The sequence below is a fragment of the Puntigrus tetrazona genome, chromosome 9 (assembly GCF_018831695.1).
Source record: "Puntigrus tetrazona isolate hp1 chromosome 9, ASM1883169v1, whole genome shotgun sequence".
NCBI classification, from domain to species: Eukaryota; Metazoa; Chordata; class Actinopteri; order Cypriniformes; family Cyprinidae; genus Puntigrus; species Puntigrus tetrazona.
The window spans coordinates 26,050,240-26,064,976 of record NC_056707.1 but is presented as its reverse complement, the minus strand read 5'-3'; the positions used below and the strand labels follow the sequence as shown (position 1 = coordinate 26,064,976).

Genomic DNA, 14,737 nt, shown 5'->3' with positions numbered 1-14,737 from the left:
TTAAAAAGGCAGGAATTCGACCTTTGTTCAGATAAGGCCGCTCCGTCCCTTTGAGAAACAGACTATCTGAGCCGTTATTTGTCAAGCAGGCCTGCGAGCGAACGCTTGCGAATTCACGCGGGAAGACATCCGCGCGTCAAACAGCTTCAATCACTCTGCCAGAATGACAAACGCGAGTTCAGAGTCGCTTCAGGTGCCTTTTCGTGCCATCTTCGCCGCTGGTCCCCCGAGGAGGACGAACTTCGGCGCGCTAAACAGGCCCGATGCGCCACTTCTGCTTACCTCGCCGTATCTAACGTGACGCCGACGGGAGACGGGAGTCACCGAAGCCTTGTGGAAATGTGTCAATTATCCGGCGCTGTCAGGCGCCCCGGGGGCCGCACGTCTCCGGTCCTTCAACAAGAAGAAACCGGCTCCGGTGCCAGAGACGGGGCCCGCCCTGGGAGCAGGTCTCTCTCTGAGCTGTCAGCTGATGCTACAAACCATCTGTTCGCCAAAAAAAAACACACACACACACTTAATAACAAGCCAACGCTCGTTTTAACAGAGGAGAACCTATATAAACACACTTAATAGGCGTGTGACGCTAGCTGTCGGTCGAGGCTAGCTCTTTAAAAACCCATGTGTTTAGAGCAAGTTTTATGATGCCATTTTTGTCCTCAACGGCCTCCTTGTTCATTTATATACACTTTGAAAAAATATATTTTGATAAACTAAATTCTTCAGTTAATAAGTAGGAGCGTGTATTCGGTTAATGCCACGTCAGCATTTTAGGAGATTTTCGTGGCAGAAACCAGAAACCGAAAATACAAATACGGTAGAAACCAGCAGAAAAACAAACATCAGTTACAACGAAGCTGCAAGCTACATAAATAAAATTAAGATTTTAGATTGAGGCTGGAATTGTATATTTGAAACAGTATCGTCGTATTAGTCTCAGTGAAAATTTGTAATGTTGTAATTGCTTTTAAAAAAAACAATTCGTGCTAAAAACGCGAAAGTGCTGTATGTTCATTTGAATTGATTAATTCGGCGTAATTATTTAATTATGCATTATGATTAATTCAACGTAATTCTCCCAATCATCTCCATGGCAAAAAAAGTGTGCCGGTTTACATTAATTCATCGTGTACAGGTGACACTTGAAAGCTTTTGGCCTGTGTTTGCGTTTTTTTAACATCTTGACGGGCGTCTGCGGCATTCGGAAATGTTTTTGTTTGTCTAAAAACAGCATGGTGTTTTTGTGAAACCACCGTAATAACATTTAAAGCGACTCACCATCGTTATTTCGAGAGCACGTGAACGAACGAAGCGTCCATTCGCCCTCCTAAAAAAAATTACAAGACGCTCAGGGCCGATTTTTTTTCACTCAGTAACGAATCTTTTGTTTCGAATCAGTTACTCGAGGAGCGTGTCGAACAAGTCACGTGGTTTCCGCAAACTCGCTATCGGTGTTGCCAGATTGGGCGGCTTTCGGTTTTGACGAAAATTTGAAATGGCGACATTTGACGAAATTTGGGGTGGTTTTGGGTCAGTTTGGCGGTTTTCAAACATATAAATTGTTCATTGGAAGAACGCTGCTTAACTGGTTTGTTGAAAATGGCGCGCTTTGTCGAGGGTGTTGGTTAATTTCTTTATTACCGTCTTGACCGTGTCTGCCAGCTTGCATGTTTTAATCATTTTTGTATTCCCCCCGTTTTATACGGGAAATATATCTAATTATTTTGTTTTAAGGAGATAAAAATAGAACGTTTCAACTTTGATTTACATTCTATAACATTTAGACAGTTTTGGGCGGGCTGGAAATCTTCCATCCTATTTGGCAACACTGGTGCTGCTCTTAAATGACCCCTTGAAAAGGTCTGATATGGTTGTAGCTGCTCTTGAACGTTAATAAAACTTAAGTTAATCAACTGTTTGTGTACATGCTCAGTTGTCAGTGCAGGAGGCAGTTAGTTAATCACAAGATGCCGCCAGATTTTTACTATTAAATAAGATGTTTTGCAGTGCAAGCAACCCAAGAGTTAATGGGCAAACGTCCGGTGTACCTAGACAAGTATTCTGGTTCTCTAATTGCCTAAAGTGGTGAGATAATATGTCAAGTACTCTAAGCTTTCTATAAATGACATGCACACAGTATACCGGTTTATGTTATTTATTTTATTTTTTTTAGCAAAGCAAAAAGACACTGATGAAGCTCTAGTGGACGTGGTAATCATGGATTTGCAGTCATTTTTAGTGGAGGAGAACGAGGGCTTCGTGGCAATTGTAATGAAGCTTGAGTCGGCATGTGCTTCATACAAGGCATGCAGTGAAGGACACAGTTGCTGCAAGGTATGAAATGACAAAATTGAAGGTGGTGGAGGAGATTTAAGAAAGCAAACACTGATAAACACATGAGACGTGAGCATGGATGCTTACCTTGTAACTTTTTTGAATTCCCTGAAGCTTAGCGCATTAAAGAAGGCGTCGGGAATAAGAGAGAGTCACTGACCATGCCTCAAACACGGCTCTTCAGATCAGACACAGTCTCTGCTTTGCTCACACCTTAAATCTCGTGGTGAAAAAGGCCTCTCTCAGACAGCAGATCAGTGCAAGAAGTGGTATCTTCTTCAGATCCAGCGCCGATGCCGCTGAGAAACCATCCACAATCCAGCCCAAAATGAGCTTATTCGGGAGGTGGAAGTGTGCATTCGTCTTGATTCCAAGGGTTTAAGGAGATGTTCGAACATCCTCGGACACCAACACTAGAGCCTTGGCCAGTGACTTCAAGCCCATTCCTCCTTCAATCGCGCAAAAAACAGTTGAACTTTCCGCTGAGAGGTTGGTCAAAGCTTCAAAGATCATACCTATTGTCAGAATGTAGTTCCATAAAATCAGTGAAAAGGCACAGAAACTGACCGTTGGCCTCGCAAACAACTTGATTAAAAATGAACACCTAGGAGCTGTAGAATCCTATTTTTGGATTATTTTGGATCCCAGATTTCAGACTGTGCTGCTGAATGCAGTGCTTCAATGCTTTAGACGTCAAGAGAGCTTACACCACCTGATTCATTACAGCCATCTACTTCAGCACATTTTTACACACTGGACATTTTATTTAAAGCTTTACTGATATTATTGCAAATAGCGTCTTTCATTATGTTCGGGCCTAGTTATTGTGCTTTTACACTGTTTTGAACCAGCAGGTGTCAGCAGCGTCTGATGTTTTGAGAAGCAGTTGGTTCAACTGATCTGAAACTTTGTAAAGCTTCGATTCTACTGGCGCCAGTGAAACAGCAGTTCAGTATATTATTAGCAACAAATCCGTGGATGCACTTGAAGATGTTTGCTCTAATATCATTACTCTTAGCTCACAAAAAATATTTATTCTTTGGCCCCAAGAATGATTCGGGCATTTAAGGTCAAATACGACTCAAGCTTTTTTCCGTCACACTACATCCACAAGAAAACCCACATTTTTCATCAAACTGTATCTTATGTCAGGCTGAAATGTGACTCTTATGTAGGTATAGCCAACAATACATTGCATGGGTCAAAATTATAGATTGGGATATTAAGCAAAGACTGTGTTTCATGAAGATATGACTGTAAATACATCAATACTTCTTTTGATTAGTAATATGCGTTGCAAGAATTCATTTGGACGCTTTAAAGGTAGTTTTCTCAATTCTTTTGCACCATCAGATTCCAGATTTTCAATGTAAAGCAGCTTCAATATGATCTATAAATCTCCATTTAAAAATAACTGCCGCTTATGATTGGTTTTGTGGCCCGGGGTCACATATGACATACTGTGCATTATATTTCTTGGTAATTAAAGAAGCAAGGTGTGAGATATTTAATCAAGGCATACATCCATATTCATACGGCAGAGCTTTTATTTCACTGTAGAAGAAATAGCAGGAACAAAATCTCCAGAAAAGTCTCATTTGTTCCCTCACGCTTCACGAAGAACAAGTGCAAATGAAGGTTATGCTTATGTCATGACTCAAACTAAAAAAAAATACACATAAAAGATCCCAAAGTCACACCACACAGACTTAAGAGGATATAGTGAAAGTTCAAGTTAATTTAGAGAAACATCAAAACGACATATTATTATAGCAATGCAATAGGACTTAAGCATAAGTCAACAATTGAATAAAACGTGAAACAATCACTCGTCTTTCAAAATCAAGCCGACTGCGTGTGAAGATCGCAAGCCATACACAAAACAAATGTACATAATAAAAGCAAAACAATTAAATCGATTTACGGTAATCATGTTAAAGTAGGTGTGATTTAAAAATCTCATCTGTTTTGTTATAAACACACATAGCCATATAACGTTTTAAAATGGAAATTATTAACCACCATGGTGACTTCAACATGCAAAACCTTCATTATTGGATAGACCCGCGCTTCTGAAACGCTATTGCTTTACTTCGGGGAATAAAAGGGAATGCAGTCTGCATCTACAGTATCCAGTGAAAGCATTCGTTTTGCTCACAGGAGATGTTACAGACAATCATTTCGAGGGAACGGTTTACTGATGTGCAGCTGATATGACTCCAGATGTCTCTCCACCGCCATTATTAGCGTGAAAACACACCCACACTTTGGCATCGTGAGTATCCACACACAGCCTTCAAAACAGAGGTAAAAACTCTGATGGAAATAATATTTACACAAGCAGCATTCTCGGTACAGATTCTTGCAGCAACAAAAAAAAACAGTAACAGCTAAAGTGAATTTTCTTTGATTAACATTTGCGTGAATGCAAAACAAAAAAAGTCTCCGATACCGATGATATTGCAGAACTTACAGTATGCTTTTTACTCGAGCATCTATAAAAAGTAAATACGCCGACTACATTAAATACTGACCCTCAAGCAAGTGTCTGGCTTGAGGACACAATATGGCAATGTTAAATCTAGTATCGAATATACTGAATATCATCAAAAAGCTGAACAATATGATACATGTGGTTAAGCTATATCACTTAGCCTTACGGTGAACCTCTAACTTTATATGAACAGAGTGTTTCTTCACCGGCCCGAAACATGAATACAAAAACTGTGATGCATGCATTTTAATGACAGGACGGCTATTAATTGCCCGACTAACGGTCGATATTGTCTACACATTTAAAACTATACCTTTAGGGAAGTGAAAGTTGTGCAAAAAACCCCCAAAAAGAAAGCATTTCAAATAAAAGTGGAAAATGTCATCTCCCACACAACAATCACTGCTTTATTCGCTGGTATTACTATATGTACAGGCTTTACATCTAGAAGCTAAAAAGCGTAGCATTGGGATATAATTGAAAAATAGAGAAACACAAGACGAGACAGGGAGACGACGTGTCAAACCAGTTATTAGACAGTGCGTTTACTTGTAAACTAGCAATACTTTAAGGTCAGAAAGGCTAGAAAAAAGTGTCAGTACGTTAATTAAATCTGTAACAACTTAAGGAGAATTATAGTATAAATGTGAAAGATATACTTTTTTCGGTTTAGAGGTTGAGTATATGTATGGGTTAGTGTGAAGCAATTATAATGTGCATTATTTATACCTATAGGAATGGTTAACAAAAAATAAATCAATAAACAAATATATTTATTCGATATATTTCATTTTTTGTGAACCATTTCTTTAAAAACAATACGTCTATTTGGATAGCTAGGTAAATGCGCGCGTGTGTGTGTGTGTGTGTGTGTGTGTGTCTGTGTGTGTGCATGTGTGCATGTGTGCATGTGTGTGTGTGTGTGTGTGTGTGTGTGTGTGTGTGTGTGTGTGTGTGTGTGTGTGTGTGTGTGTGTGTGTGTGTGTGTGTGTGTCTGTGTGTGTGTCTATGTGTGTGTGTGTCTGTGTGTGTGTGTGTGTGTGTGTGTGTGTGTCTATGTGTGTGTGTGTCTGTGTGTGTGTGTGTGTGTGTGTGTGTCTGTGTGTGAGCACAGTGAATCTTCTTTCCATCAACACTCCTTGTGCACTTTTGTATTAGACAAGCTGAAAAATGACATAAAAAGGGAATTAGTTCACTCGTAATACCCTAAATTGCAATCTCTTTAGTGCATATTGATTGTTCAGTGAATCCTGTTTATTTTCTCCATAGAGAAAATGATTTTCAGTAATACTATATAAGTTATATTAAGGCAGGAATCTGTAGACTGGAAAAAGCGTTATGGATTATGGACAGTTTTAAAAATACCTTAATGATGGATTTGTTTCTTACAGACGTACAGCTTTTCGTTTCATACAACATTAACTGATTGACTGGAACGGTGTGGATTACTTGTGAATTATTGTGATGCTTTTTTTATCAGCTGTTCTGACGGCACCCATTCGCCGCAAGTGAAGCGATCGAATGCCACATCTCTCCAAATCTCTTCTAACGAAGAAACAGACTCATCTACATCCTGGATGGCCTGAGATTCAGTGCATTTCTCCGACAAAAAATGTTTTTCGATGAATTATTCCTTCGAGTATTCATGTCGAATTAGATTTGCTTAAAACACACGATGATCTCAATAATAATCCATGTTCAGCAGCTAGCGGACCTCACACACGCTCACAGCTGATTTAACATTTTTTTCTGTCCGAGTAGTAAAAAAAAAACAAAACAACAACAACAAAAGAGGATCACATGCTGTCTATCTTTGTCTGACACTTCCAGAGAGATGTGAATGATTTATTGTTTTCGACTGACTAACTGGATGGGAAAAAAATTGGGCAGAATTCAAACCGTTTTGGAAAGACACATAATGGTAAATGTCTGTTCCAGATGGATTACAATCAAATCTGTCAAACGCCGCCAATTTGGTCAAAATACTTGTTGCCATGCAAAGAAAGACATGATGGGATGGTACGGTGACGTGGATTGTTGCTATGACAACAGTACAGGGTGCTCACCTTTGGGGATCAGCATCTGCAAGCTTAGGAAAGGAGGCTAATTACAAAAGAAAAAGTAATTAATTCAAAACGACTGAGTAAATGGACAAAAAATGCATAGGGTTGGGTTACCGAAACCTAACTACCCAAGTAACCGAATTTCAGTGCCATGTCCGAACGACGATCCCAACAAATCTTTGCAGCACGGCGAGTGTGCTTGTTGTTTTCACGTTTCAACTTAAAAACACAACTTGAATAAGAGCACGTGAATGCAGATAGCCTTCCGTTAGCTAGCTGAGCTAAACGCGCTTCAACGCCTGAAGCTAAGCTAAAGCTAAACCTGTTGTCCAACAAAAGAGATCATCATAACCGTTTTAATCCGCAATACCAGTCAAATGCTTCCTTTTGTCGAGTGTTTATCGTCTTTGCTGTACCCTCCAGGCACCGGACAGCTAAATAACGTCAGATTGATTTTGGGACGCCGTTGCGTTTCGGGTTGAAAATGAAAACCGGGTTGACGTTGACTTAACGTTGCATTTGGGTCACACGACATAAAAACAACGAATGTCAACATCAGCCGATGTCTAAATTGGACATCATTACAGCGATCGACGTCATGTTTTTATAGCGCTGATAGCCAATCCAGCCTTTTTGGGCAAATTTTTGGTATCGGTACAAGCACCAAACTCAACAATTGCACCAGTATCGAAAAAAACAAAACAAATGATGCCCAACCCTAATGTAACACCATATTTGTGCATGTGTTTCCAAGTAATGAGCATTTAAAGGTGCAGGACACCTTTTTTTTTGAAAGCTAATGTACAAAACCCTACCCGACGGTTACTTTTCTGTCCGCAATCAATACTAAAGTAAAGTAATAAAATAGTTTAAACATTTTTTTTTACAAATGCATTGACTATATATATTGATTTTAATAACAATCGAATGTCAAAAGCTGTTTTATGGCTTTTGACCTGCAAAGGAATTTCTTTTTTCTGAAAAATTGTAGTTAGTGCTAAGAATAATCCCCAAAAATGTGTTAAAATTTTGTACTTACTGGTGATTTTTTTTCGACCTTGTTACACAGGCCGTTTTTCCCAGGTCAAAAATGACTAAGCGTTATGCTATATTATTACCAACTATTGGATTCAATGTTTTTTTTCCAATCAATTAGTTTTTGTTTTTGGAATTTATTGAACAAAAGCTCATGCACATCAGTTTATGGGTAAATAAAGCCAAAAACTATACTCAAAAGACAAAAGCAAAACCTGCACTAATGAAAAGAAAACAAAAAACTAAATCTCAAGATTAATATAGCATAATGAGGGTTATTTTTATATGACTTTCCGAATAAATAAACTGGAGAATGTGACTCGTCTGCACCATTTACAACCGAGTGACGTAAACATGAATGATTCTTCAAATCGTGCGGCTGGTTGCAGAGAGGTTTTCTGGCAGTCGAGGCATGAGCAGTTCGCTTATACAAAAAATAAATAAATAATACGAAAATAAATCAAAACCTTTTTGTGTTCAGATCAGTTTTGGAGTTCCAAGTACTTCCGAAGGAGCCTTTGGACATTTCGTCGGTGATGTTGATAGTAGAAGGATCATCTCTGAAAATAAGCGATAAAAACATCGATAAAATATGCCATTAATCATTTTGTGAGTGCATGAAATCAATCGTAAAACATCGTTTGAGTCCAAATTCTAATGCAGTGGTGAGTAAGTCACAACAATTGCTCATTTCAATTATTAATAAATATCAATAATTACAATTTGTTACTTATTACCTTAACATCTGTGACCCTGGAGCACAAAACCAGTCATGCTGTATATTCGTAGCAAAATTTATTTATGCCACAAATCATTAGGATACTAAAAGATCATGTTCCAGATATTTTGGCGATTTCGTACCGCAAATATATCAAAGCTTATTTTTTCATCAGTAACATGCGTCGCTATGAATTTCTCAATATTTCAATTTTTTTTGCACCAGATTTTCAGATAGCTGTGATAGCTATCAATGCAAAGATTATTTGTTCAGCGTAAAAAACGTACAAATGCACCTTTACGGCTGGTTTTGCGGTCTTTTTAATTAATTTAATTTTATATTATGATACAATTGCATTGTTTTTCGCTTCGTACGGTAAAATCTCTGTCAAGCATCGCCCTATTGTTTTAATAAACCAACAGAACCTAGCGTGGCTTGCTATTGTGAGACTTAGTTAGGAAAATCTGGTCCATACTTGTAATGTCCCTCCAATGGCACTTGTACGATTCCTTCTTCCTCTGCCAAAATACTTTGCTCCTCCTGGCAGTATACACAGGGAGAAGGAGCGAGAGAGAGTTTTATTCCCGTCCAGCCAAAGAGAACTTCAGAGACCCTTTGAGATTAAATAACTTTGCTGAAGGACATTTTGGCAGATCGATTCATGTTCCATTTGTTTGGCATGAAATGAATGCATTCGGATACTGAGGTGGGTGAATCGGGGTCCCTCTATAAGAAACGCATCATGGCAATTTTAGCAAGAGTAAAACATGAGATGACGTGCCAGGAGGTCAGAGAGTCTCTGAATGCAGGAAAAACAAACTGCAAAACTGGAGCACAAATCAGATCTCCTCATTAAAGCGGGACCTCAAGAAAACTCATGCTTTTACTTTCATTCAGCTCGCATAAATAAACCCGTCCTGCATCATTCAGTTATACGGACATTGTCTTCCAAACGCTAATTACTTGCGCTTTTAAGGGGCTCGGACTGTGAAGCTTTCGTGGCAGGTTTATTATCCGGTCCCTATTTTTCTTTTTTAAAAACAGCTCTAACTTTGGCGCTCCGTGGCAAGAAGTCACCAAATTTTTTGCACGGAGGTTACTTCGGTGGCAAACTTTAATAATCTCAATTATGTGACGGATTAGCGCTGCCTAGCAACCGGAGTGGCAAAATATTAAATACGGTCGATTTTGAAAAACATTTTTTTTTTCCGTTTAAAAACCAAAATCATGTTCTCATGAACCGCATAACTGCCAAAAACGCGAAAGGAATGGTTCGCAAATGGTATTCTCAACGTAAAAGCACGCCTGAATGGAGAAGTGAGAATGACGTACGCAGTGATTTAAGTAGAAATGAAAAAATGCACAAAATGATTTATGTAAGATGTGCAAAACATGCATTAAAATAAGATCTGAAAGTCAAGAATGTTTTGTGTCAGAAATGCAGTAGCCTGATGTTACAAGCGCGATTTCTAGACCAGAAAAGAGTCATTGAAATTAAAAACTGCATGGGCATTTTTAGAATAAATATAATTTTTCTAATTATGTAAATATATATATACACACATTTACAAATCTTTGAGCTTAAATCATATCTAGGAAATCATGAGTAACGGGAAAAGCCACTAAAACTGAAACCATGTATTTAAAAAAAATATGCGACTTGAAATAAATAAACCTTTTTAGAAATATGTCAAATAAAATGTCATTTATGACGATTTGACTTAATATGCAATACTGTTTAAAATCTTAGAAATAAACCTTTTCCAAACTAAGGATGAATTAAGGACAAAATTCAAATGTATAAAATTCCGATATTTCAAAAAAAGACTTTAGAATCATTAAAAGCGTTCTAAAACAATGTATCACGGTTTCCACAAAAACAAAATTTTTTTAAGCAACGATTCAGATCAGCGTATTCGAATGATTTCTGAAGGATCGAGTGACGCTGGAGTAATGATGCTGAAAAATCAATTTTGATCACAGAAATAAATTGCAATTTTAAATATGCGTATATAAAAATTAATTATTTTAAATCGTACTAATATGTTACAGTAGTTCTGAACCTTGGTGAGCCAAAAAAAAAAAAAAAAAAAACCTTAAAAAAAAAAAAATAATAAAATCTTAGGAACTGATTAGAAGCGTCCACTAAAATCCCTCTTCTGATCTTTGATGTCAGGGACATCTGCAGCCGTATTATAAGTGCTTATTCATAGCGCACGTTACATTTAGATAACAAACTGTATACCTCTCGTTCAGCGTCCTCCAGTTTCTTCTTCTTGCTCTCGGGCATGAGGTCATCGAGCCAGCTGAGCTCCCGCTTCGTGAAGATAAAATCCAGCAGCTTTCTAATGAAGACCAGCGCCAACACCTGCCGCGAGCAAATCGCTAATTCAATTAACACATATGACTCGCAAAACAGTCGAGTCGAAACAGTGGAGAGATGCTTCACGAGGCAATTACACCAGCAGACGTACGCTTGGCAGACTGTATGATCTTTCTGATTAGTATTGTGCCAACCTACATTCGAATTGGTTTCCCGAACTAAAAATATAATTACGATTTTGGAGACCGAAGGATGAACAAGCGGATCTGTCCAAACCTTCGTCTAGTGGTGTAAACGACCTTCGTGCATGCATGTGACTTTTGAAGCTGGTCTGCGCTTGCATGCTGTGGTAAGTATGCATGTACCATCATGGGAAAGACGATGGCAGCTCTGGAGGTCTTGATGACCCAGAGGAGAACCAGACAGCTGAGCTGAACGATGGTGAACAGGTGAACCTTTCGGAGAGGAACGTGCCTCAGGTAAATGAAGTCCGGCTGGTGTTTAGCCGGCATCCCGAACAGTCTCAAACGGTCGAAGAACTGAAATAATAGAAAAAAGGAGAAACGCGTGCATTAAAGGAGTGGCTCTCAACCAGCAGCCTCGGAAAAAACATCCTAAAATGATCCTTTAATTACTCAAAAACACGACTACAACAGCTTTGAAATAAGCAAAAGCAACAAAAAAAAAAAATTGTTATTTTTTTTAATTATTATTCATCTGTTATATATCTTTGAAGAACCAGGATTGACACAATCTTGGAAAACCTGGGTATATGAGGAAGCCTAAGCTTAAAAGTGTTTTCATAGACCTGAAAAAATAATTTAATACATTTTATTTATCTATCTATCTAACTAGCTATCTATCTATCTATCTATCTATCTATCTAACTAGCTATCTATCTATCTGTCTATCTATATATCTGTCTATCTATCTATCTATCTATCTATCTATCTATCTGTCTACCTATCCATCTATCTATTTATTTATCTATATATCTATCTAAAATATAAAAATAAAAGCTAAACACTTATTTCAGTTACTGTATATCTATCTATCTATCTTAGTGTTGTTCTATCTATCTATCTATCTGTCTAACTAGCTATCTATCTATCTGTCTATATATCTGTCTATCTATCTATCTAAATTATAAAAAAATCTATCTATCTATCTGTCTAGCTTACTAATCTATCTGTCTATATAAACTATAAAACTAAAAGATATTAGTAATAATTGTATCTGAATGATACTAAAATACTTTAAATAGTATTGTGGACACTGCATTAAAGTTTTGCATAACGCATGCTTTTAACAGAATAACAGAAAAAAACAATATATTGTCAATTTGTCAAGCTTGAAATGCTGCTATAAACAGACTTTGTTTCTAGTGTTTTTACCTGTATTCCTCTCAGGGAAGAAGCACCCATGTAAAGAAAAACTCCATACAGCACCGGCATTGGAATAAACTAAGGAATAAACAATATAAACATTATCATTACCTTTTGTTATTTACCTTGAGGTCGTCTTAAAATGTTGCAATTGTTTTTTTTTGTAATGCGTGATCATTTCGCGCCTTTTATCTAATCAAGATTTGAGTTTTAATTTAGTTTTTATTATATAATCATTATATAATTTGACTCCTATTCTAAAACAGCATTTCTACAGTGTAACTCAAACAGCAGAGAACAACGCTAGAAAAACCTGATTGTTTCCTGATGATTTATATACCCAGGAAATGAATAATCTACCCTCAAGAAAAAGTACTTACTATGAAAATAATAATAGTGACGTTAGAACTTTTGTTTGTTTTTTGCGTTTTTTTTCACCCTGATACCTAATTGCTTCGGTTTGCAATTAATTCATTCGTTTTTTAGAATTGTGTTTTATATGAAATGAAATGCAATGAGCTGAACTTAAGAGTGATTTGAGCCCTTAAATAGGTCTTATGCACATCTTTAAACTTAATTTCCTGTAAAGCTGCTTTGCAATGATTTGTATCGTAAAAAGCGCCATATAAATGAACTTGAATTAAACTTGAATCGAACGTTACTGTGTAATTTCACAATTTCACAAATATGCTTACCGACAGAATTTACAGACAAATATTTAGTTTTATATATATTAAATATATATTAAAATATTCAGTAAAATATGATTTAATGTCATTTCTATTAAAACGTGTATGTCACGCACTTAAATATGTTTGCAATTACGCATTTGTAATGATGAAGCTGCAATGTAGTACATGTAAAATGTGTTAGCTTTATATGCAATATTGTATAACATACTTCAGCTAAAATTATAATCAAGTTCTTTACATGTGCTTCACTATATCAGTCAAAAAGCACAACAAAAACTAAAGTGAATCTTAAAACAGTATGCTTTTTAAAGGTGTACATAATTCTGCATCTAGTAAACTTTCCTTTTATTTTTGTTTTTAAAAAATCGACTTTTCAAGTATTTAAGTTCACGGTTAAGATAAAAAAGCACGCCTTTTTTTACAAGGGTTTCTGGAAGACCGCGTATACAACGCGAATCATTTCGGTTAAATGAATGTGCATGAATGTAAATGCAACGGTGAACATCTCCGGACCTTCAGCACCGAGGTCATGAATACAGAGCAGCCCATGAGGAGGAAGATCATGAGGCCGGTGATCCGCTGCTCTCTGATCCCGAGGAACTTGGGCTGCTCTCCGGGCGCCGAACACTCGGACTCCAGCTTCAGACTGTTGACGTGAGTGATGGACAGAACCGTGGCTGCCACGAACCACGGCAGCCCCATCAGAGAGCAGACGCCCAGCATCACGCCCACCCAGAACAGGTCCAGATGATAGCCACAGCCTTTCTGTAGAAACAAGGCGTCAAACGAAGCGTCAGAGGAATAGTTCGCCCATAAATGATCATCCTCAAGCCATCCTAGGTGTATGTGACTTTCTTCTTTAAGATAACATACACTGTAAAAAAAAAAAAAGGTGAGCTAACTTGGCGACCAGCTTCAGCAAGTTCAGAAAACTCAAAAATCTGCTGAATTTTAAGTTGGCTCAACTTTTTTTTTACAGTGCAGTTTTTTTTAAATTTATTGCTTGGTTATGCTGGTGGATATTATTTTGAAGCTCCATATATCAGATATATGCTTTGTGGAACTAACCCGTGAGCCTCTGAATTAACGTATACTGTAAAAAACAATTTTGCTAAATACGTTAGTTGTCATTTACATTACATTTTAGCTGACTCCACGAACAAAATGAAGGCAGCAGGGTAATAAGCTGAAACAGCTATTGTTTTTTACAGCGCATTTCCTCTGAAGCAGAACGTTTTTTTGTATTTTTAAAAATCATAACTTCCAGCATCGGCTGTATGCACGTTCTCGAAAGAATCGAGTGTATATCTCAAATATATTCCCTTCTTGGCTAACCTCCGACTTCGCGTGTGACGTAAGATGCATTCGTTTTAAGCTTTTATTTCATTACCGGCGTTTAGTATAGCTCTATCCTCGCTCGTCTATTCTCTTCTGAACTTCACTTCGAATGCGGCTTACATTTTACGTAGAGTCTGAGGTCGGGTTATAATTTTAAAAATAGAAATATAGGCATGGAGCTTCAAAATAAGGGCCACCAGCATTACCAAGCTGGCCTAGGATGGCTCGGGGGTGAGTAAATGTGGGGTAATTTTCATTTTTGGGCGAACTATTCCTTTAAATGTTTTCAAAGGCGGCTTGAAGGAAACTCGCAGCACCTTCAGCTTGTGCTCCTTCCTGTTGATGATCACAGCTG

The 14,737-nt window shown here is 37.6% G+C and overlaps 1 protein-coding gene and 1 long non-coding RNA gene across 2 annotated transcripts in view; both read right to left on the bottom strand.

The window, feature by feature from the left end:
• Positions 1-2,139: 2,139 nt before the first annotated feature.
• Positions 2,140-5,798, bottom strand: LOC122351253. Its single transcript, XR_006251719.1, has 2 exons — positions 2,422-5,798; positions 2,140-2,327 (listed from the first exon to the last, which is right to left on the bottom strand). It is a non-coding gene; the product is annotated as an uncharacterized LOC122351253 (long non-coding RNA).
• A 45-nt stretch (positions 5,799-5,843) lies between these two features.
• slc4a10b (solute carrier family 4 member 10b) overlaps positions 5,844-14,737 on the bottom strand; it is a 55,372-nt gene continuing 46,478 nt past the window's right edge. The window contains exons 18-26 of the mRNA XM_043249196.1: positions 14,700-14,737; positions 13,558-13,809; positions 12,362-12,430; positions 11,333-11,506; positions 10,890-11,012; positions 9,120-9,184; positions 8,394-8,486; positions 6,895-6,931; positions 5,844-5,991 (exon numbers count right to left, since the gene is read on the bottom strand). The exon at positions 14,700-14,737 is cut by the window's right edge and continues 124 nt beyond it. Of these exons, the coding sequence (XP_043105131.1) occupies positions 6,919-6,931; positions 8,394-8,486; positions 9,120-9,184; positions 10,890-11,012; positions 11,333-11,506; positions 12,362-12,430; positions 13,558-13,809; positions 14,700-14,737 (827 nt within the window). The 3' untranslated portion in view covers positions 5,844-5,991; positions 6,895-6,918. The remainder of the gene's footprint in view (positions 5,992-6,894; positions 6,932-8,393; positions 8,487-9,119; positions 9,185-10,889; positions 11,013-11,332; positions 11,507-12,361; positions 12,431-13,557; positions 13,810-14,699) is intronic.